The sequence below is a fragment of the Monodon monoceros genome, unplaced genomic scaffold (assembly GCF_005190385.1).
Source record: "Monodon monoceros isolate NGI ecotype Baffin Bay Population unplaced genomic scaffold, NGI_Narwhal_1 Super_Scaffold_13, whole genome shotgun sequence".
Lineage (NCBI taxonomy): Eukaryota > Metazoa > Chordata > Mammalia > Artiodactyla > Monodontidae > Monodon > Monodon monoceros.
Genome location: NW_021703769.1, coordinates 18,248,724 through 18,273,355, shown reverse-complemented (window position 1 = coordinate 18,273,355; position 24,632 = coordinate 18,248,724). Strand labels below are relative to the sequence as shown.

At 47.6% G+C, this 24,632-nt stretch overlaps 1 protein-coding gene across 4 annotated transcripts in view; it reads right to left on the bottom strand.

Annotated features, from left to right (window-relative positions):
- CHD6 (chromodomain helicase DNA binding protein 6) overlaps positions 1-24,632 on the bottom strand; it is a 211,721-nt gene that overhangs the window by 33,147 nt on the left and 153,942 nt on the right. For all 4 annotated transcript variants that reach the window (XM_029221761.1, XM_029221758.1, XM_029221759.1 and 1 more), the window contains 10 exons: positions 22,478-22,642; positions 21,028-21,207; positions 19,886-19,996; positions 18,054-18,256; positions 16,845-17,044; positions 15,761-15,920; positions 10,348-10,437; positions 7,974-8,077; positions 2,407-2,536; positions 817-877 (listed from right to left, as the gene is read on the bottom strand). In XM_029221761.1, coding sequence (XP_029077594.1) covers positions 817-877; positions 2,407-2,536; positions 7,974-8,077; positions 10,348-10,437; positions 15,761-15,920; positions 16,845-17,044; positions 18,054-18,256; positions 19,886-19,996; positions 21,028-21,207; positions 22,478-22,642 — 1,404 coding nt within the window. The remainder of the gene's footprint in view (positions 1-816; positions 878-2,406; positions 2,537-7,973; positions 8,078-10,347; positions 10,438-15,760; positions 15,921-16,844; positions 17,045-18,053; positions 18,257-19,885; positions 19,997-21,027; positions 21,208-22,477; positions 22,643-24,632) is intronic.

The window sequence follows — 24,632 nt, the reverse complement described above, 5'->3', positions numbered from 1 at the left end:
TGGACATTTGCCCCTGCGTGACTCAGCAGTTATATTCTTGGACATTTACCCCTGCATGACTCAGCAGTTATATTCTTGGACATTTACCCCAGAGAAACGGAAATGTAAGTTCACACAAAATCTGTATGCAGATGTTTACAGAGGTACTGGCAATAGTGAAAAACTGGAAACAACCCAGATGTTTTCAATGGATGAAGGGAGAAATACTACTCGGTGATAAAAAGGAATGAATTATCATTACACACAACAATCTGGATCAATCTACAGGGCATTATGTTGAGTGACAAAAGCCAAGCCCCAAAGGTTACATACTGTATGACTCCATTTATATAATATTCTTAACATGACAGAACTACAAAAGTGGAGAATAGGTTAGTGGTTGCTAGGGATTAAAAAGGAGGTGAAGGTAGGAGGGATGCAGATGTGGCTATAAAAGGGCAACATGATGGATCTCTGTGGTGGTGGAAATGTCCTATATCTTGATTCTGTCAATGTCAGCATCCTGCCTGTGATATTGTATCATAGCTTTGCAAGATGTCCCCCGGTGGGAAACTGGATAAAAGGTACACGGGATCACCCTGTATTGTATCTTACAATTCCATCTAAAATCTACAGTCACCTCAAAAGCAAAAGTTTCATTAGAATAAAAGGGCAACGCAGTCTGTGAGTTGACAATTTTTACAATGAACTGTTGGGGAAAATGCAATGCAACTGCAGCAATGCAATCAAGTTCCCAAAGACCAATATAACAAGATGGGGATTTCTCTCTTGATATTAAAGACAGTGTGGATTACAAACACAACACATTTGACTCACCATTTGTTTCTGGAGGCCATCTACTTTATCTTCCGTACTGTCTTCTTTATCTGTGTTGCCTCTAAATAAAATTAAAAACAAAATAAAAAGCATCACACACCATCGAGAAGCTATTTTGCAACTAGGATGCTTGCATGAAAATCCCCCAGAATCACTGACCAAAGAGAGTATTAGTAGATCCCTTTCCCCACAGGCCACAAAATCTTGGTTTGTCCAGTGTTACAACTTCTACGAGCAATGACTTCCACTCAAATGAGACAGCCATGCAAACTAAGAGTCCTGATGTGCTGACCCCCAGATCCCACAGTAGGATGCCATGGATGCAGAATCGCTCCTCACATTTAGCGGCCGTCACTTCCTTGAAAGGGAGCTCTGCTGTGCCTGCTGAGAAAGGACACTGCCCTCCGGACCATCAGCTGCTCGTCCCTAGATTAGCTGCCTAACATCTTCTCCCTTGTGAGCTTAACTACTGCTGATGCCTACCTGTTTTTCACTATCCCTGGTAAAATCAACTTGGAAGGATTCCTGTCTCAAATATTCTTCTCTCTGTTCTTCAGGCCCTGGGGGCAGAAGGAGCCTCCTACCCTCATTGCTTAACCACAGAAAGAACAGCCACCCCCAAAGATACCAGCTGTAAGCCACATTCGGGTACCTCCCCCAGGTGGTGTTTTCCCTGACCCCGTGTGCCCAACATTAACACCACTGGTCCTTCGGGCATTTGTTAGTATCTCTCTGAACGCATCTTTATTATCCTCGGGGCAGAGAACGTTACGATAGCTAGGGCGTTCACCAGGAGCTAAGGACAGATGGAAAATGCATTTCATCCTTTTCTCAGTCTTAGCACATGGTTAGGGGGCCTGGCATTGTGCACCCTCATGTCCAGGCTTGCCCGTGGCCCCAGGAAATGCTACTTTTGGGGGGGAAGATCAGGCCAAAAGCTTACCAAACACAAGCTAAGAGATATATGCGATGTTTTCCAAATATATACATATATGAAAACCACAGCTTTTCGCTATTTAGCTTTCCTATGAATTTACACATTTTGGAGTTATGCCCAAAGTAATTAAAACTCGACAAAGGGGATGCTTCCATACTTTTTTGCGCACAACCCAGTGACAAGACCTGAATGCCATGGCCATCAAGCAGTGGCTCCTAAGTCCACCTTACTCATGGACCATGAAATCTTTAAATAACACTGGAATTTCATCTGAGGCACTTCAAGGTCAGGAAGCCTGAACTTGCTGTACCGCTTCTTAACTTTCTGCCAAGTATGAGAAATTATGAGAGGTCTGAATTCTTCCTTGAGAATCCTCTGACCAGACGAGCCTGATTAAGGAGTAGGCAGGATGGTGGGCAGCTTGGGGAACTCAGGAAGGACAGCAACTGGTATTTGGTTCAAAGTGTTTGGGATTCAAGGGAAAAGCCTGAGGCATCGTAGGATGTAACCAAAGCAGCAATTCTGGAAGGCAGTTCAGGTTTAAGGGAGATGTCAGACCGTGAGGAAGAGACTATTATAGAGTGCTGGATGTATGCGGTCAGAGATTCGTGGCGCGACAGGTCACACTGTGGTTGGCCCGTGAAGCGTCTCACCTTTCGGGAATGTCTGAGGTTCCATCTGTAACACCCTGCTCTGCAGAAAGGGACTTCTCGTCTGGCATCCCAACCTTCTCCAGGAAGCAAAGTGCTGGGTCTGCTCTCATGGCATTGTACCTCTCGTAACCTGATCAGGGGTAATGAGGAACAACGAGGTCATGTCAGAACTCACAAGATCTGCCTTGCGCCCTAGTCAGTCATTTTGTTTCCCTTATTAAATAAAACAAACAAAAAAAATACTGATTTAAAAATGACCGGATCCTGTAAGATTTCCTGTCAGGGGAAGATCCTTGCGCTGAAGTGGACACCTTTGAGGAAGTAGTGCTTGCCCCAAAATGAAAGCTCATGTAAATATTCTGTGTCCGTGAAGACACACAAGATACACATACAATTCCCACTTGTTTGCGTCTTTTGGACAGCAAGGGAATCAGGCAAGCTGGTTTTGCAATGTCTTCCCCTCACCAACCCCCCAACTCTGGACACCCTATTATCTTGTCATCTCATGAACAGGCCTAGTTTTCTTATGGTCCAATTTTATCCCATGTGTTAGAAAGGGAAGCTGAGCAAAGTAATGGATGCAAAGGATGAAATATAAAGAGGACTACTGTGATTGTCGACTGGATTAAAACAGACCCGTTCCCTCTAGATTCACGAACTCAGTATGAAATCCTAATCTACTGGCCAGGGCTTTGGAACTGCCTCTCACCATATCCCCAGAGTCAAAAACAGATGGAGGATTTCTGATCCAGAACAGAGACCTCAGACAGAAGGCAAAATGATGAAAAAATATCCCTTTTAATTTGATGATGCCATGCACGACAATTTGTTATTTTATCGAATCTAATGTAATCCTATAATGAGACAGGAATATTTGGTCACAGCTATTGTCATATTGAACTATTTGGGGGGAAAACTCCTTCATGATCATCAAAACCCTTTCCATGTTGCCCCTAACTAAGTCAATTTCTAACTCTGTAGTATGTACAGAGAGACCCCATCACAGGTGACGTAAGGTGCTGTACCTAAAATGAGTACCGGCTTGGCTGCTAGTAACAGACTTGATTTTACTCTGTTGGGTATTTCCCTTCTATATTGGTTTTTGTTCTGGTATCACTGTTGATGCTGTTCTAGCCCTCATGTGTAGGCAGCACCTGGTACTTTTTATCTGAGGAGCTGCAGGTGCTTTATCTTTTAATTCAAAGTGACATTTCTGCCATCTCCATGACAGGTGCTGCCTGCACGAGGCATATGGCAGGAGAAACTGGTGCCTTGTGTTCTTCTTTATTCACTTATTCCTTAGGGCAATTGTTTGATTACTGTCAGCCTCTCTCATGAGACTGCGGGCTCCCCAGCGACAGAATCTGTATCTGTTTTTACTCATCATTATACATTCAGTACCTAGCACTGGGCCTGGCACTGTATACACTCAACAAACCGCTGACTGGATGTGTCAGTTTGGCCCAGACTCTCTTCCAATAATCGCTGTAGGAAGAACCATTCTCACCCTCTCCCCATGGTCTGCCTCAGCTCACATCACAACAGAAATGCCCACCATGCTCCTGCTGTCTTGAGGACGTGCCTGCCATCGTCTCTACCTGCCCCCTCCCCAGGAAAAGAGGGATGCTTTATCTCATAGCTGAGATGGTGAAACCTTCCTCCTCTGACCCTTTATCATGGAGGGAGGTTAACTGTCCATGAGGGTCCTGCCCTCACGCATGCTGTGCTGGACAGGGCCTGAAGCAGGCCGGTCCCTCCAGGTGCCTACTACCTGGGTGAGTCTCTGCCCTGCAGACTTCTTCTTGTCATGTGCAGGCCTGAAGTCTAGACAAATTCGGCATTTCTATTTCTCAACCAGCTATGAAGCTGGAGGCGAGGAAGAGTGATTGACCCAGTTCCCTAGAAAACCCCAACAACTGTCCTGAACAGACAGTAGTAGGAGCTGTAATAGCAACATAAAGACATAAATAGAGCAACAGGTGGCGTAGGCTGCTTGCCTCTCTCCACTTAGTCTAGAAGTTCCTCTATAAGAATATGAACAGAAATACTAAAATCCATAGCTTGATGAGTATTTCATAAATCCAGGCTGCCCGAGAGGGGCGGCCGCCATTTCTTAATGTGATCAAGAGCGGTCAACAGCATCATTCAGCACAGATTTGCTGCAGGGTCCTTCTTGCTGTAAGCGGAAGCTCCAGCCAGTTCTTCCACGGTGGTCAGCTCGGAGATGGAACCGGGGCTTTGGTCTTCCGATCTAAGCAGGGTCGTAGCAGGCTATGTCTGGGATGGAGTAGAAGATCCACAAAACCTTGCACGATGAACAGCTGTGTATTTCTTAACAAAGAAAATGGCTGCAGCTCTACAGCTCATACTATGTCTCCAGGGCATGGAGGCAAGGCAGAGAGAGCTCCTGATAGAACCCTGAAAAGTAAACGCCAGACAGCTTGGCTCTCTGAAAATATCACATCTCCATCGGCTGCTGGGTATCTGGGAGTTTGTCACCTGGTAAGACACGTTGTGTGGGTTTGGTTATCCTGTGGAGAGGGCTGTTTCGTGGGGTGATGAGGTGTGTTACCCAGGTGAGGACAGGTCTAAGCCTAGGCGCACAGAATGTCTGCTGGGTGCTGAGCAGCCCCCCGCCAGGAGCAGGATCTGATCTGGACTACGCAAGACACCAAGGAGGATGGGCCCACGGAGCCAAGCATCGGCATTGGTCCAACCCAGCCTAGGTTTGACTCCAATGTCACTGTCCAACTACACGGGTCTGGTCCCATCCAAGAGTGAGCCAGTCTGCATGTGTGGCTTAACACCGGTCCCCCAGCACTGGGTACAGAGGCTAAGTCTTCCCCATGTTTACAGCGTGTCTGCTAAGCTCATCACATTACACCAGGTACTTCAGGCACTGCATGCATCACCTCCCCGGCACCTGCCCCCCAGCTCTGACCCTGAATACCAGAGCTCACTCAACTGGGAGAACCTGAACGGAGTGGCTGATGCACCATCTTCAAGTCTCACAGGCGTGCTCAGGAAACACTTAGGGATTATTAACTTGCAACCCTGCGAGCTGCTTCACTGAGCAGAAGAATTTTAGATTTGGAAGTAACCTTAGATATCATCAGACTGACTCTACCATTTCTGATAAGAGACTGGTTCGTTGTGCTTCATGGAGAGGTCACATGGTTCCTCTTCTCATTTCAGAGCTGAGTTCTAGCCCTGCACTCTCCAGCAGAGGAGCCACACATGGCTAATTAAATTTGAACTAATTAAAATCACATAAAATTAAAAATGCAGCTGCTCAGTTGCATTAGTGACATTTCAAGTGCTCAACAGCCACACGCGGCGAGCGGCATCCGTAGAGGACGGCGCAGAAACGGGACACTTCCGTCACCAGTAGCAGTTCTAGTGGACAGCACTGCTTTAGCCTAACCTCAGTGATTTGAAGATTTTTCATTGAACTATAGCTGATGTACAATATTATGTTAGTTTCAGGTGTACAGCAGAGTAACTGGACATCTGAATACATTATGAAATGACCGTCACAGTCAGTCCAGTAACTATCTATCCCCCCTACAGCTGACACAGGATCGCTGACCATATTCTTTGTGACTTACTTTATAAATAGAAGTTTGTACCTCTTAATCCCCTTTACCTATTTTGCCCACCAACCCACTTCCCTCCCTTCTGGCAACCACCATGTTGCTCTCCATATCTATAAGCACCTGTTTTGTTTGTTCATTTGTTTTGATTTTTAGTTTCCACATATAAAGTGAGGTCATGTAGCATTTGGCTTTCTCTGCCTGACTTATTTTACTTGGCACATTACTCTCTAGGTCCATCCATGTTGTTGCATATGGTGAGATTTCATTCTTTTTTATGCTCAAATAATATTTCACTGTATATATACACCACATCTTCTTTATCCATTCATCCATTGATGGACACTTAGGCTGCTTCCATATCTTGCCTACTGTAAATAATGATGCAATGAACATATCTTTTTGGATTACTGTATTTGTTTTCTTTGGGTAAGTATACAGAAGTGGAGTTGCTGGACCGGATGGTAATTCCATTTTTAATTTTTTGAGGAACCTCCATACTGTTTTCCAGAGTGGCTGCACAAATTTACAATCCTGTCAAAAGTACTCAAAGGTTCCTTTTCTCCACATCCCCGTCCACACTCGTTCTTTGTTGTCCTCTGATGCTTGTGGGTCACCAACCCGGGGGTGTGGGTCCCAGGCTAGACTGCACCTCCGCCTCTCCTACGAATCTTGTTGTGGCTCCTTCTTTACGCCTCCATTTGGGGAACGTCTTTTCTGCTAGTCCTCAGGTCATTCTCAGAGACAGCTACTCTGTAAGCAGGTGTAACTTCCACGTGCCCGTGGGAGGACGTGAGCTCAGGACGTTCCTACGCTGCCATCTTGATTCTGACTCCCTTACCCCAGTGGTTTGATAAAGGGCTCTCAACAGCACCAGACCCTCCCAAAGCCTGCATTTGTAACACCAGAATCTACGTTTTGAAGGGATTCTTCATTAAAATAGGTACACGCGTGGTTGTTACGTAAATATTGCAGGTTGGCCTGCAAATGTTGAAGAATTCTACTCACAGGGCATGTGTTAGAAAGAGAGTTAGCCTTCCGAAGGCAGAGGAATAAGTGACAGTGGACAGCACCAAGCACCGGTTATGCACTAAGCACTGTTCTAGGCCGCCCACATATACTGTCTCATTTAATCTTCAAACAGCTCTCCAGGTAGGTTGTCTTGATACTCTCCCCAGTGTACAGGTGAGGAACTAGGTCAGAGAAGTTTATGACTTGCCCACGGTCACACATTTAGTCACTGGCAGAGCTGGCAGTGAAAGCCAAGTACACCTAACTCTTCCCACTTTAACCCCTGCTCTCCAGTTCAAAATTTTGGCTAATTCACCTGGCAGGGAAGGTGTGTATTAGGCACACTACAGCGGACTTTCATTATTCATTTTAACAGTTGGCTGAAAGCAAGGGCAGGTAGTTAGAACAAGGCCAGAAATGAAGAAACAGGACATTTATTTGTTTTTCCAAGCTATTCAAAAACCTATCTCAGTCCCCTTTAGTCTCTAGGTTACCACATTAAAAAAAGAAAGATGTCTGGGCCATCTACTATTCTTGAATTTTTATACCAATAGGGCAAAAAATACATACTAGGAATATGTAGATTAGCTAGAGCGACCTTAGGAGTCTGCATACATGTGACATGCTAAAACCTAACATTTCCCCATTTACTGCTTTACTCAAGAAACCCTGGGGCCTACCACGTGACAGGCACTAGGCAGGAGGCTGGGACTGTAAGAGTGAACAATCCCACGTACAATGGTGCGGTGAGGCTAGTGAGGAAGATACACACTGAACAAAGCCCTTGTGGCCACCCTTTCAAAGTGCCTCACTGATACTTATATTTGCTATATTTTCATGACTCACACATTCATCTGGCCAAATTTCTGAGAGGACAGAGGTGAGGCTCTACTTTCTAAGAGAGACATGCAACAGGCCTGTGGAATTTTTCAGGAAAGAGAAAACGTTCACTGAAATACTCACCATGTTTGAACACGCCAATCAGAAGTGACTTGTCGGCCTCGGCATCCCACCAATCCACTGGGATCTCCACGCAGTCGATGTCGGGCAGAGGCACGTCCAGCTCCCTGTGGAAGGAAGGGCGTGGACTCAGAGTGCCGTCAACACAGACAGAAAACAACACAAGAGCTCCCGGCCTGAACCCTCATACTAAGCCACATCCCGCGCTGCATGCTTAGAAGCTGAAGTAACAACAAATGAGAGGATTCAGATAGCTGGGGGCCAAGATATCTTAACCAGGGCTCTGCCCCTGGTTTACAGAGGGAGCTACATCAGCAGATGTCCTTGGTGTTCAGGCTCCACTCAGACTGAATGACGCAGAATCTGAAAGCACCTCGTGGAGAACGCACAGTCAGCCAGCCTGAGGGCTCTACCCGTGTCAGGTGGCTCTAATGTGCCTCTTCGGCTGACAGCCATGGCAAAAGCCAGCAATACGTTGGTTATGTGAAGGCAGAACACCCCTTCTGACTTCATACATGATACATGCATTCAGGTGTCTGAATTCATACAGGATCAAATGCTGCAAAGTGCCCAAATCATCTGGATTCAACCTTTGGAGACCCCAAGCACCACTGGAGAACAAGCTAGTCTGCACTGCTACACGCGGGGTATGAAGAGAGCCTTTCAGAGGCTAGCAGCCACAGTAGGAGGCACTTCCTGGTAAGGGTCTGCTAACCGTCTGCTGGGTAAAACTTCTGGCCAAAGGGATGAACACAGCTCACCCCAGGGAGCTGACATGGAGGGATCAGCCCCTCTCTGAGTTTCTGTCCATGTTCTGAGAGCCCACACGGACCCTTAGCTGATTGGCTTTATTTGTCTGAGCACCGTCCTTACTCTTTTGAAGGCTCTGGGGTTTTGGGGAGAACATCCATCTGGATGGCTCTTCCCTCCCACCTCCCAGCTGCCTGGGATGGTGCCTCTGCAATGCTGAAGTTTCTTCTTCCATCAGGTTCTTCTTGCTGTGACACAGGGCTGCCTGCCCCTTGCCAGGCCCAGCTCTCCCTGTGGGGATGGGGCTCCCTGGCCCCCACCTCTCCAGGCAGCGCTCCCTAGCTGGCTCCACTTCAGGGCCCACTGCTCTGCCTGCGTGGTGCCATGGGCTGAACAAATTTTGGGGGATGAGCTGTGATTCATTCCTCATGGCCCTTTCTGCACAATAAGGCATTTAACCTGCACGGGACCAGTGAGAGCTAAGACTGAGGAAAGCAGAGGGAAGGAGGGAAGGGGGGCGGGGGAGGGGGGGCAATGGACCTACTCGTTCCACGTTCTACTAACTTCCCTCCATCTACGCATCTAAGAAAGCACATGACGGGGAGGAGTAAAGTCAGATACATTACTTCTGCCCGGTTAACACTGGATATAAATAAGCAAGTTGAATTCTGCTGCATATACATGACTGACAAATTCAACTTTTTAGCAACACACCCAACCTCCCTATCCTTACTAGAAATGCCCATAGTAACTACCAAGTAGTAACAGTCAATGAGATGACTGGTCCTAATTATAAAATGCCTCAGGGGTAGGACTGTCATTGCCTTTCACCTCTCTCCTTCTTTAGTGCTCCTGTGACCACTAAAGTCATTAGCACTGCCCAGTGGAAAGTAAAAGAAACCAGGGCCCCAGGGAATCTCAAAGCACAGTTCAAATACCAACACTTGCTATGTCCCCTGGGAACAAGCAGCGTTGTGGGGGCCAGAGCAAACTGCCAATCTGGGGAAGGTGAAGGAGGCCGTCTGGGGATCCCACTTATACACTGTGACTTCTGACAGTCCAATCAAGTAGTAGCTGGAGGCTCAGCAGCCTCATTCCCCCAAATCCTGGGATATTCCCACAGGATTCTACAGCTTTGGAAACACTAGCTTACAAAACTAAGGCACAACACATCAAATGGTGACAAAGTATTAGTAATACGACTAGCAAATAAAGGAGAACCACTCAAAGGTAGAAGAGGACTAAGGCCAAGAGTGGGATTCCAAGTAGAGCTTTTAGTCTACACCTGTTGGATCAAATATCAAAGTCACTAATATCTATCGAACAATGATTAGTTAAGGTAGAGAAATGACTGCTTTAAAAGCAATTTTACAACACTACTGGGAGAAAAAAAACCCAACTAAGAACCTCACCAAGAGCTGTGTTTTTAAGCAGCTGTTTTCTCCTTTATTTCACTCGTGGATGACCTGGCTGAATCATCCTCATTCTGCCTGCCTGCTCTACCAGAACTGGTCCTGGGTGGGAGGGAACACGGGCCTTTTGAAACACAGGCAGGTTTGTCCATTTCCATCAACAGGCACTTTATGGCAATTCTTTAACACTGGGAGCTAAGGTTGACCTGTTTTACCTGGCCGGAGTTCCTTCAAATGCTTTATCCGCTGCTTCTCCCAGTATTTCAGCTTTTAGGTAGTACAGCATCCGGACTCGCAATAGTACCCTATGATACGTGAACACAGTAATGAAACACATTAGAACCCATAAGCTGCCTGTGAACTGCCATCCCCAAGCTGACCTGGGGGAATTCCAGGCGCTCCCAGGTTGTTAGGGCTATGAAGTTATATATGAGAAAGGACTAGGAAAAGAAAACACTAGGTATTAATGGCAGAAATTATTGTGATATCTCCATTTCACTCAAGAAAATGTATCTCATCAGTCATCTGTTAAGGTCATCCTGTGGGCGTGGGAGGTGAGGGAGGGGAGGTGAGGGCAGCAGAAACAGCATCCCACCTGGTCCTTAACAGCAGAGGTCCCCAACTTTAAAAAAAAAAAAAAAAAAAAATTTATTTATTTTTTGGCTGTGTTGGGTCCTCATTGCTGCGCGCGGGCTTTCTCTAGTTGTGGCGAGCAGGGGCTACTCTTCATTGTGGTGTGCGGGCTTCTCATTGTGGTGGCTTCTCTTGTTGCGGAGCACGGGCTCTAGGCGGGTGGGCTTCAGCAGTTATGGCACGCGGGCTCAGTAGTTGTGGCTCACAGGCTTAGTTGCTCTGCGGCATGTGGGATCTTCCTGGACCAGGGATCGAACCCGCGTCCCCTGCATTGGCAGGCAGATTTTTAACCACTGCGCCACCAGGGAAGCCCAGTCCCCAACCGATCCCTGGCACCAGGGACCGGTTTCGTGGAAGACAATTTTTCCATGGACCCGGGGGGGTGGGGGGTGGGATGGCTCAGGCGGTAATGCGAGCGATGGGGAGTAGCAGATGAAGCTTCCCTTGCTCGCCCGCCGCTCACCTCCTGCTGTGCGGCCTGGACCACTACCAGTCCGTGGCCTGGGCGTTGGGGACCCCTGCTTAAGAGGTCTCACCCTGTCCACATGGCCACAATGATCTCTCAGGCAAAGCTGCCTTCCAAGAGGCTCGTTACTAGTTTCCTAGTTTAGTGACGGGTGAGGTCACGTTGAATGGTGCTGTTCTCAAAGTTTCCCTTGCACATAGTTACACGTTACATGAATATTTTAAAGTCTTTTTCATGGCGATACTGCCAGAGAGCAATCCCGTCTTCTCTCCTGTGATTCGGCATGGACCACACTCAGGCTTCATGCAACTGCCCCAGCATGTTTGAGATGAGGCAATTAAGTATTTGTTGGGCAACTGGTGTGTCCTGCACCGTGCTGGTACCGTGAGTATGTAACACAAGTAAACGTTAGTTTAACCTTGTTCTTGAGGAGCCTACAACAGTCCAGTTGTGAAATAAGGCCAGCCACAAGAGAATCAGAGCACAGCAGACGGCCGTGGGGGTTAGGGGCGGGCAGCTGAAGGTATGCAAAACACAGAGTGAAAGCCAAGGACAGGCACAGAGAAGCCCACCACATCTGAGGAGATGCTGCAGTGAGGGTTACAAGAGTACCTGCCACTGTGTCGACACCAGGCAAGAGCGAAGGCGAGCTACTAAATCAGAAGCCCGTTTACACATACTTCTGTGGAACTGATCTCCATGTAAGTTGTTTAAAAAGAGGAATGAGGGCTTCCCTGGTGGCGCAGTGGTTGAGAGTCTGCCTGCCGATGCAGGGGACACGGGTTCGTGCCCCGGTCCGGGAGGATCCCACATGCCGCGGAGCGGCTGGGCCCGTGAGCCATGGCCGCTGAGCCTGCGCGTCCGGAGCCTGTGCTCCGCAACGGGAGAGGCCACAGCAGTGAGAGGCCCGCGTACAGCAAAAAAAAAAAAAAAAAAAAGAGCGAGGAGAACACAAACAGCATGTAAAGTAAATACTACTTTAGAGAAGGTAAGAGGAGGCTGTGCGTTCCCACTGCTGGGCCCTGCACAGAGCATCTCTGGAAGAACCCAGTTAACAGTGGTCGCCTCTGGAGAGGGAAACAGGGGCGCTGGAGTGGGAGGAAAACTTACTTTTGACAAAAAATATTGGTTAACACGTGTATGTATTACCTATTCAAAAGGTGTTTAAATAACGAGGGGTTGAGGCCTCTAAAAAAACATAGTTTCTTAGATCTGGGTTGAAAGTGCCACTGTGGGCTTAAGTTGTAGGTGGCAACATAAAAGCTCAAACTTTTAGATGGGAAAGAACCCTTACTTTTCTGCCATACCATTCCTTACCTCAGCTGTCAATCAACTCAATTTCGAGATGTTTTTTCAAAGCTCAGAGAATGAGAACTCTAAGAATTGGCAATCGTCCCTGATCCTTCTGCCTAGCTGGCAGCAGCTGACGGCCTCCTTAGCAAGAACCGGAAAGAGGCTGTCTTAGGTATAGGATTCCTGCCCGCTTGGATCTACCTCAATCAGAGGAAGGCTTCCAGAAGATGTAAGATACAGCTGTCTCTATATCTCCAAAAAGAGGCCAAGGTGCTGCCATCGGGCAGTATCTGCAGCACAGGAGGACAGAACTGAAAGCCAGCAGTATTCACCTATACTGCAAATGCGAAGTAAATCAACTCAGAGGACAGGCAGACAACTCCTCTTAGACAGCCACTTCCTCGCGGGCTGAGATGATAACCCCAGGTGGCATCTGACCTCACAGGGAAGGAGAGCTGGAGCTGGTCTGTGACACCCTTCACTTCAGCCAAACAAAACCTATTAAAACTTTTGGCTGGCGGTATTCCCTTTTCTTTCATTTCTTTCTTCTTCTAGAAAACTATTCTCTTGGTATGAAATATACTTCCAGAAAGTGCATTTTGCATAAATGTACAGCTCGATGAATTTCCACATACCAAACGCACATGTGCATCCAATATCCAGATCAGGAAGCAGAACATTTCCCCGGAAGGCCCCCCTGGTCGTCTCTTCTGGTCACTATACCCACTCTGAACACATAGTCACTGTCCTGACTTCTTAGAGCTTAGATTCGAAGCAGCTGCTTTTTAGCCTTTTGAAGTTCTTTTGATAACAGCTTCACGCCCCTAAATACTACATGTGTTACTAATTACGCAAATGCTCTGAGTCCTCGCTATCTGACAGCATGTATTAGCTCACTTAACCTTCATAACGATGCTGAGGTAGGAACTATTATCCTCATTTTTAAAATAATTCACCTGCAGGTAAGTAACGGGGCCAGGATTCAAATCCAGCCAGTCCTGACCCCAGAGCCTTTCTTGACCCACATCTGATATTGGGGTGGCAGTAAATTTGCTAATTAACAGAGCCCACAATTCTAGAAGCTCACAGTCCAGTTATGCTAAAGAAACTCTGCCTGTTCTCTGGTGCACCTCAGGACAGAACCAGGACCCAAGATCAAAGGGTGGAAGATTCAAGGAAGCGAATTTTAGATTCAATATACAGAAGGACAATTAATTAGAATCATCTGGTAATTAAATGAGTATTGCTGAGAAGTGGTAAACTCCCATCACTAGGAAGGCTCGAGCAGAGGCTGGAGGAGTCCCTGTTGGGACACTGCCCACAGAATTCCCACGCTGCGTGGGAGGAGCTGCAAGGCCCCTGCCGGCTCTGAATCTCTTGGTCGCTGAGCCAGAACTAAAGAGGACAATACTCTCCATCAGATTCAGATGAATAAACAGCAGTCAGCTTCTTCAAACCCAGAGAAGTGCTTTACTGCATTATTCTTTGATTCTCGGGGTAAGGCCCGCACTCAGGAAAGATCTTGGGGCTGGTGGTTAGAAATGTTAAGGAATTCCTCAAAGGTCACAATTAGTTCGGCTCAACATCTGTGATCATCTGTGCGGGTGTCAAGCGAAGTTCTATGTTAATCTCTCCAGCTGGGGATGGGAGAGCCAAATGTTGCTGCTATGACTTAATAAGGCAAAACCTGAGTCCTTCACGCTGCTCTTCAACATTTACTGAATATAACGATTCTGATTCTGTCATGGCTACAAGCACCGCCATTCTCCAGCCTATGAGGCTAACGGCCACAGAGTTACCTGCTTTCTGTATTCCTCGTCACACACGATGGATTCTTCTTTAGTCACAGCTCTCGTATTTGACCCTTTCTCCCCAATTCTACAGTCAGCACCCTAATCTAGGTCATCACGATCAATACTTAGTATTATGACAGAACTCTCCTAGTTGGCCATTCAGCTCCAGGTAAACACCTACTCCATCTTGCAAGTTGTTACCGGATTAATTTTTCTCCCCCAGTATCACTTTTTATCATGTCTCACTTGTTCAAGAAATATGGTTGCTTAGTACTTAAAACAGACTCCTCGGTGAGCCTGCCATACCAGGTCTCCCATCAAGGAGCCCTTGTCCCTGCCAGCTTCCTTTCTGCTCCCTCACAGTGACTCTGATCCAGTCAGTGAACATGCCGTCGGGTCGTGCCCCAGCCAGGCTCTGCTATCAACAGCAAGTGCCCTTTAAGTCTTGGCTTGAGATCTACTGCCCCAGAGAGCTTGTACCTTTGTGTGCGGTCGTTTTTATTACAGTATTGGGCATGAGACCTACCTTCAAATATTTGGAGGGATCAAAGGACAGGGTTAGACTTCAGCAGTAAAGGAAAAATAACCACAACCCAACAACTACAGAACCATTAGGTTGATACTACAGGGAGGAAGAAAAGACCTGGCAAAACATCTTGATTTACAGGATAATAAACTCTTTATAACCAGAGGTATGCAAGCTGAGGCCTTCTCACTGCCTACCAGGAATGCTGAGGAGGTAAGTCTTGCCTGGCCTAGGAAGCTGGGCTAGATGGTTGCCAAGGGTCCTTTTACTTCTAACAGATACACTGTACAGCGATGCAAGTACCCACATGCAAACCTGTCATTGTTTCGTGGCTGGGTGCCCTAACTCCCCCAAACTAAACTTCACAAGAACAGTTTCATTTTCTCACTTTTTCCTTTATTTCCGCCTGCCCCACCCCAGCTCTTAGCCTCGGGATATAAAGAATACTATCTCAAATGAATGACCACCAAACACCGGGAGGCCATGAAAGTCAAAGCAAATCTGAAGAGGAAGCAACCTGGCAATCGGGTATGGCTGAGAGCGGTGGCCACCAAGGCCAGTCTTCTGCTCTCCCTGATGTGCCCTCAGGGGTGGAGGGAGGGAAAGGAAAAGGAGAGTGAGCAGTGAAATCACCAGCGTCCTCCGTGGATTTTGAGAGTCAGGTCAGAAGATCCTGTACGAACTGCTCTGGTAAGAGAGGCCGGGTTCCGGGGGAGAAGAGGGATGATTAAAGGAGGTAGAGAGGCTTCAATGCGACTGAACCCTGACCCAGTTTCGAGCACACAGCCTATCCGCCTTTCCAGACCTTGCACGGTGGTACAGGGGCATCAAGTGGCCTCCCACAGCCCCGTGGGGGGTCCCAGGAAGCCGCGCTGTCAGAGCGGAGCTGCCACCAGGGGTGAGGGGGGCACACTCACTTGTTGCAGTGCTGTTTGAGGTGCTTCTTGTAGCCATCATCGTGCAAGACCACCTCGGGGTTGCAGGTGGCCAGCCAGTCTGCGTTCTTTAACTCTGGGAGCAGCAGCTGGTTCTTCGTTTTCTTCCCCTTCCTCCCTCTGGGGACTGGAGCAGACAACCCTGAGACAGAAAGGTACGGAACATGAGCCGAGACGGCTTAAACGCAGCTGTCGGAACAGAGCTGGGCTAGGGTGGCAAAGAGGCAGCCGGGCTACGCACGGTGGCCCTGGACGACAGGCCCCACTCTTCCGTCCCCCAGGCAGGGATGGCGAGGAGACAGCCGGTCCCCTACTTAGTAACCCCCAGGACCATTCAGTCAGGCAGCAAGAATCTACCGAGTGTCCTGCAGGATCAAGAAAGGTGTAGCAGGGCTTCCCTGGTGGCGCAGTGGTTGAGAGTCCGCCTGCTGATGCAGGGGACGCGGGTTCGTGCCCCGGTCCGGGAAGATCCCACATGCTGCGGAGAGGCTGGGCCCGTGAGCCATGGCCGCTGAGCCTGAGCATCTGGAGCCTGTGCTCCGCAGCGGGAGAGGCCACAACAGTGACAGGCCCGCGTACCGCAAAAAAAAAAACAAAAAAACCAAAAAAGAAAGGTGTAGCAGAACCTGTGCCCGTGGGGACCTCACAGGCTAGCCGGGGAAAAGGAATGCTCGGTCTGAGACGTGAAGGTGAGCTGTGTCTCAGCACAGGGAAGGAGCAGTACAACGAAACGCACAGACAGAGGTGGAACTGAGGCAGGGCACGCTGTGTGAGTCCCCATATCAGAGAAGGAACCCCTGTGACACCCAGGTTAGTGGGCAGGACTGGCACGTGGGGAACTTCAAGAGGGCCCACCTGCACTTAAACGAAACATCACAGCTAACACTGGATGATTCTGAGGGAGAATGGACATGGAAAACACCAGCATCCTTTCCCACAGGGAGCCTTCTGGAAATACACCTGAGGAAGAGATGTGCCCAAAGCACGGCAACATGGGCCCACATGGGAGGAGAGAGGGAACCACAGGGGTTCGCGCTTCTCGGCTACGGCCCGCGCCACCCCTCACCTGAGTGGTTCTGGAGGGTCTGGGCCTGCCCATCTTTGGTAGGCGTGATCAGTTCCCAAATGAAGCTCTTGATCTTCTCGTCCCCCTTGTAGTGCCTGACACAGTACGCCAGCAGGGCCCGGCAAACCATCTCCATGTCCTTCTCGCTCAGGTGCCACTTGAATCGTCCATGGGTCAGAATGTCCTTCCACCGGCCCCAGCTGAGAGTGGAAATACAGAATGGTGTTAGAGGGCAGAAGGGCCACGCATGCCTTCAACACTGCAGGACAAACAGACGCCAAGTGCTTCTCGACCCCTGCTGGGCTTACTGATCACCCTGAGGGCTTTGTCCTGAAAGACCTTCGAGGATCGCATACTGTAGCACACCAAATGTCACTGAGGTGACCTGGACACTGGACACAGAGAGCTTCATACGGCCACTAGAATGTTAAGAAGGGAGGGATGAAAATATCTGGAGCGAGGAATAAGTCTGGAATTAAAACAGAGTCCAGGACTTCCCTGGTGGCACAGTGGTTAAGAATCCACCTGCCAATGCAGGGGACATGGGTTCAATCCCCGGTCCAGGAAGATCCCACGTGCTGCGGAGCAACTAAATGCGTGAGCCACAACTACAGAGCCTGTGCTCTAGAGCCCGCAAGCCACAACTACTGAGCCCACGTGCCACACTGCTGAAGTCCGTGTGCCTACAGCCCGTGCTCCACAACAAGAGAAGCCACCGCAATGACAAGCCCGCGCACGGCAAGGAAGACCCAATGCAGCCAAAAACAAATAAAACTAAATAAATCTATAAAAAAAATTATTAAAAAACCCAACTGACTCCAGCTGCAGTATTTGAAAGCAATGGTGAGCTCCCAGAAGCTAAACCCTCTACTTCTACCAGAGCCAGAGCCCTGCATGAATCATGCCTTAACTCTAACATCTGCTACACTGATTCCTTATATGTCCTTGGGGGAAAGGGGCAGGAAATCAGTACCAGGCAGAGATCTGCCGCGACAAGCATATGAGAAAATCACGGCCCGCCCACAACACGGCAGCAGAGCGCAGCGACTGAGGGGGCCGCGGGCAGAAGGCACAGCTCCCTCTTCTGCCAACAGACCCTCCATCAGCCCAGACCCCAGAGGTGAGTGGAGAGACACACTGGCCAAATCTCAGGGACTGAGCCAAAGGGGAAAACAACAACAAGAACAAACAGGTGAAGCCAATACCCACCCAAAGATGAGCAGGTTCTTCTCCACCCGGAAGCACTCGGCTCGGAGGTAGCGTCTGGTTTTGTCATTGAGGCGCCTGGACCTCGTGGGCCTCTCATCAGAGTCACTGTCCAACTCTGAAAACTCCATGAGCTCATCCTCCTCAAAAGAGTTGTAGTGTTTGGTCTGCTTCCTCACGCGCGGGCGGTCAATCACTAAGCTTTCCTGGAAACAAGAGAGGACTGCTGGGGAGAAAGTCCCCTTCACTCTCCCTGCATCACAATGCAGATCCTGCTGCTGTTCCTCAGGACACATTTGGGAAAGAACCAGCCCCATCTCGTCCTCCAGCAGGAAAGCCTCTTCCCAGCACACCTGCCGTGTCCACGACAAGCAGAGGGGACACTCTGGGACTTGATGAAGTTGGTGTGTCCCTCTGCCCCCAGTGCCGGCCGCCCCCATCTGCTGGTTTTGCAGTCTAACAGGGGCCTGGGCAGGCGAGTCCCCCCAGCGCCAGAATGGCCTCCTGTTCTTGCCAAGAAGGATGGGAGTGGTGCACCCCAGCTGTTGTGCCTGGCATGCGGAGGCCGCCTGTGCTCTGGAGACAGGAGTCAGAGAATTCCATCTGCTCAGCAACTTTTGGAAGACGAACACAAGTTACTGCCACTTCGTTTGGCCTTCCACTGGTGCCACTAACCTTTTGTCTTTCATGGAAAAGATAACCTCTAGCTCAGGAAACTCACCCATTCTGGCGGCTCCCTTGGCCAAGACCATCACTTCTCTGGTCTCCATCACTTTATGCTTCTCGCCCCTCCCCCCATGCCTCTTCCCAAAGCTCAGCTAAGCTCCTGCATACTGTCTCAGGGCAAGAGCTTTTTCTTCCCCCTCTTGCCCACTGTCCTGCACACAGAGTAACTCCCTGACTGTGACATTGTTAAACACTAGAAACAGGTTATTAAGGGGACTGCAGAATCCTCCTACCAGGAGAAAAGAGGTTGGATTAAGCAACCTCTGGCGATCCTACGGAAGAATAGTTAAGGCTGGACACTGGTTACTGAATCAGCTAGATGTAAGCAGGGACAGTCTCCTGGGTCTGTGAGTCCATGAGAGTTCAACACTCACCCAAGAAGACAGGCAGAAAGTGATGTGTGCTCATCCCTGAGGAAGGTAACTGGGTCAGAGATGCAGGGAGGGGAAACTAACACGTATGGGCTGCCTCACATGGACTGGGCAGCCACCTTCACAATGTTATCTCTAACTCTGCCAAGTGGGCGTCACCACCTCCTTTGTTCACATGTCTTTTTTCACTCTCTCAGTGAGGTCAGTTCCCTTGCCCAAAGACATACAGCTAGTCAGTGGCAGAGCCAGTATTCAAACTCTGGTTTTATTCCAAGGCCATTCTCTTTCTCATGTTCAGAAATAGGAAAATTCAAGATACTGAAAAGAATGGAGGTGAACCCAACAAACTTTTCTTCACCATGCTTTTTTCCTCTAATGTTCGTCGGAGGTAAAGTTCCTTGCATAGGAAGTGTTGAAATAGAGGAAAACGGTCACATGCCAAGGATAGGATTTTGGCTTGGGTCAGAGGGCTGATCTTGACCTGTCTGGCCAGTTCCAGTTCTAATTGTTTTTATCGAATCTCCTGGACACCCAGCAGACTGTATGCCCCATTAGGTCACTTTAAAGATAACATTTCTCAAGCTCTATGTGCCAGGCATGTTTTAAGTGGGTTACATACAGCACCTTATTTAAGAACTAAGGCTTAGGAGTAAATAATGATTTGAGCTGGTAGGAATTTACGGTCCCATAAGACACCAGTGAAATGTTCAATGAAATAAAATATTCTCAGTGCTGTACCTTCTCACTCTTTGCTTCAGTGTCCAGTTCAGCTATTTTAGCCCATTTCTGCCAAAAGTTTGGGTCATCTAAGGAAATATCCGTTCTGTTTCCTGAAGCCACAAAGCTAGCCTGTGAAGGAGAAAGAGCCAATAAACTGTACTTGAACACAAATTGTAAAACACCTGTGTGATCTCAAATGCACCAGAGACTCAAGAATATTCTCCATCCGCATTCAAAATCAAAACCCCTAACAGAGCTGCCAAAATGAAAGTGAAAATCTTGAAGCTATTGTTTTAAAATTTTATTTTAAAGGTGGGGTGAGGATATTACAATTTCAACCTACAGGATCATTTTTTATAACTTAAACTTGGAAGCAGGAGGACAACCCCTGGGAGATGATGGCAACGTATGTCCAGTTGCCCGTGAAACGGCTGATTCTTAAAACTTCCCTGGATATAGATTTTCTTTCAGTTCACCAATCCCCAAGTTTCCACTCTGGGAAAGGCCCTGGCTGGGCCATATGAGGTGTACAGAGATGAGCTATGCCTCTAAAGCACAAAATGTCCCTGAAAAAGCCCTTCCCCCATAAGCCATCAAACAGGTGATTTGATCACACAGGTCATGAAGCTCACAGAACCTATGGCGAGAAAACCTGAGAGTGATCTAACAAGTGGTCTGGTTAGTTGAATTCTAAATCCAGCGACCTGACGGGCAGAGGAAAAAGGCACCTAGACTAGAAGCTGGGAATCTTGAATAAAATCTCTTGTCTCATGAAACGAACAAAATACGTGTTCACTGGAATTTCAACTCCCTGATCAAGGAGTGCTCTCCAAGGGACTCGGGATGACCATTCGAGGGTTTTGGAGCAGTCTCCGTGAATAGTGAAGAAGGCAAACTGCAAACCCAACTGTCTATCCTGCCCACGGAAGATCAGCTCCAAGGATTCAGCGTGGTGATTTCTTTTCTAGCTTCTGACCCATTATTCAAAGCCTCTCTAAGAACCTGCATCTCCAGGGTGGCACACAGAACAGTTGTGTAGCCAGAGACCATTTCAACGGTTTGCATTTAGACAAACAGCAGCCGGGCTAATGAGGGTCAAAGAATAAAGACTTTTCTTTCCACTGCCACCCCACGTGGACTCTGTGAAGAGGGCCTTATACCTTGGCAAAAGTGGATCCTTTCCCTTCAGACTGGATGGTGATGGTGTGGGTTCTCCTCTGCAGAATCTGGTCTATGTCTTCTTCACAGAACTTGGAGCCTTCGTCTTCCTCATCCATTAAGGCACCATAAGCACCTTTCCGGAGCAAGTCCTCTACCTCCATTTTTGAAAGCTGCTGTACCTGGACAGGTCACCAAAGGCTACTCACAAAGTGGGAAATGCACAGGAGAAAAACAGCCTCAAATCTGACCTTCACGATTCAGTACCCAGTTCCTCCACTGATTGCACATGTCAGAAGACTAAAGACACAAGATTTAGAAAATGAAAACCCAGATAGACACTCAAGAGAATGATGGGGAGGGCAGGCAGACAATCCTCCAGGGAGCTCTGGAATAAAACCCAGCACACGACCCAGTGGCCCTAACATTCCTCAGGATGCTGGTTATTATCAAGTGTCACAAACCATTAAAACTATGCACCACTGAAGAGAATATATTTTATGTTTATTTTATGTTTTAGTTTGAGTCTGTATCTTTAAAAACCTCCAGATGTACCAAATGAGCTAAAGAATAATGAGTTATTCATTATTAAATAAATACAACAGTATTGGAAATGATGTCATTTCTTAACTAAAGAAAGGATCCCATGCCAAGTGTTATCTTCTCTCAACTGCTTGTTGAAAACAGGAAATGGGAGTTCAAAACACCCTTTCCTGGTTCTAATTAAGAACCTGGTTCTCTTTATATCAATCACAGGAGGGAATTCCATGACTCCCAGCACTGGTAACTTGAAGTATTAAACTTAGCAACATACGCATAGCTAAGAGGATGTAGAACATCTGGACTAAAGACAACTCAGAAGGGCCAGAGATTAAGGAGATATTCTGCTTTGTTTGCCTAGACTTTAATACAATTCAAGAATCTTAGCAGCAATTTTTATCCCCTCTAGAGGGGGAAAAGAAGATTGTATTAACTGCCATATTTCAAGCTGATCATTCATTCATTCATTTTTTCATTGATCATCATGCACTGAATGTCTTTAACGTGCCAAGTACTGTTAGGGGTGCCGGGTAAGATAAAATAGCTCACCTTCAGGGAGCTCGAAGTCTGTAGTATGAGATAAAAAGCATGGTGATAATTTAGAGTTAAGTGTTAAGATCTACTGATTTCCAACAGGCAATGTGTAAAACTCTATTTACTGAAATGTTACTGCATGTTGGGCAATCCTACCACCCAACTGCTCCTACAGATTCCTTTACTCATCTATAAAATGCAGAGACCTGAACCTGAATTACCCTCTACTGCAGGGAATTACCCATTAAAGATGTGCGGCCTGACTCAATTTAGTGAAAGGGAACCTTAAAACGGCTGTAGGAATGAAGAATTCAGAGAGGCCCTGGGCTGCATGATAAATTCTTCTCTAGGTTCGAAAGCAGGTACCGGCATACTCACTCCATTCGTGCTGCCCTTTCGGTTGATGTCCTGAAGGACAGCTTTGTCCAGACCCAGCTTCAGGCTGGCCTTGTCAAACATTTCCCGCTCGTAGGAGTTCCGTGTAATGAGGCGATACACCTTCACGGCTTTACTCTGGCCTATCCGGTGACATCGGGCCTGAGCCTGGGAAGGAAGGAGGGTCACACACATCGTGTCACCAGACAGAACGGAAGCAGCCCAAGGAACGGGGAAATGCTTATATTCCATGTGGGGTGAGTGGCTGGCTCTCACAGTTACGAGTCATGGGACTGATTCTGGAATAGAATTCACCCAAATGCCAGCTACCCCTTCAAGAGCACCCATTTCATTGCCCGTTATTTACTGAGTGACTGCTGTATGCTGGGACAAAGTGATGAGAAGGACCTGGCTTCCTACCCTCCCTAGCCTGTGGTCTGAGTGCAGGCACTCATTCCCAGGATGCTGTCTCGCTCTCTGGGGAAATGTCTCACCCAGAGCAAGCAGCACCACTTTTTAAGTTTTCTCATTTTAATACAGAAATTTTCATAGACGAAAGTAGAGAAAAGTATAAGGACCTCTTATGGTCAACTCTTGCTTCATCTCTGCTATGCCTCTACCCTCCAAGATTACTATGAAGCAAACCCTTGGCATCATATTGATTCATCCTCACATATTCCAATATGTATTTCTAAACATAAGGACTCTTGTAAAATGTATTACCATCACTATACTTCAAAAAATTAATACTAAGTACTAACTATCTAGTGTTCTAATTTCCCTGCTCATCTCATAATATTTCTTTAAGTTTGATTGTTTGGATCAGGATCCCAGTAAAGCCCATGCATTGTAACTGGTTGATATATCTCTGCCTTTGATCTCTCCTTTTCTTCCAAATGCCAATTACTTGTTGAAGAGACCAGGTATCTGTCCTACAGTTTCTCACAGTCTATATTCTGCCGCCTGCACTTTGGCTGTGTCACTGAATGGATTCCTCCATCCCCTTTATTTCCTCTAAACTGGAGTTATACCTTGAGACTTGATCAGGTTAAGATTTTACCTTTGGCAAGTGTAATCCATAGTTGGTGTATAAATTTCCATCAAAAGGTACATGATGTCTGGTTGTCTTTCTTTTGAATTGATGATCATTGCCTAGAGCCATGATTTCATTAGCGGTTACAATTCCCCTCATCAATTTTTTGGTTAGCCTGATGTACAGTTCATATAGGAGAGACAAGCTAAATGTCTGATTCTTTCTCTTTATTTAATCAGTTTCCAAATGAACACCCTCCAAAAGTGACTAATGAAGATTTTTATAATTAGTTTCTTAAGGAATACAATGCAAGTATGCATTTAAGTAATATCTGTGCTACTTTTTACTGCATTGCTGTTTTATTTTTTTAAATAAAATTTATTTATTTATTTATTTATGGCTGCGTTGGGTCTTAGTTGCTGTGTGCAGGCTTTCTCTAGTTGTGGCGAGCGGGGCTACTCTTCATTGCAGTGTGCAGGCTTCTCATTGTGGTGGCTTCTCTTTGTTGCAGAGCACGGGCTCTAGGCACACAGGCTTCAGTAGTCGTGGCATGCAGGCTCAGTAGTTGTGGCTCTCAGGCTCTAGAGCACAGGCTCAGTAGCTGTGGCGCACGGGTTTAGTTGCTCCGCGGCATGTGCTATCTTCCCAGACCAGGGCTCAAACCCATGTCTCCTGCATTGCAGGTGGATTCTTAACCACTGCACCACCAGGGAAGTCCCTGTTTCTTAATGCTATTCAAATATGGCCTATGGAAAACTCCTCAAGTTGGCTCCTGAGTTGTTGTTTTTTTTTTTTGTGGTACGCGGGCCTCTCACTGTTGTGGCCTCTCCCGTTGTGGAGCGCAGGCTCAGCAGCCATGGCTCACGGGCCCAGCCGCTTCACGGCATGTGGGATCTTCCTGGACCGGGGCACGAACCCGTGTCCCCTGCATCGGCAGGCGGACTCTCAACCACTGCGCCACCAGGGAAGCCCGCTCCTGAGTTCCTTTGACATGATTCAGTCAAATATGGAAAGGAGGAAAACTATGAAAAATTCTGGTATTATATTTGGAGGTGTCAGTATGAACTCACAGTTAGGGGTGTGTGTGTGTGTGTGTGTGTGTGTGTGTGTGTGTGTGTGTGTGTG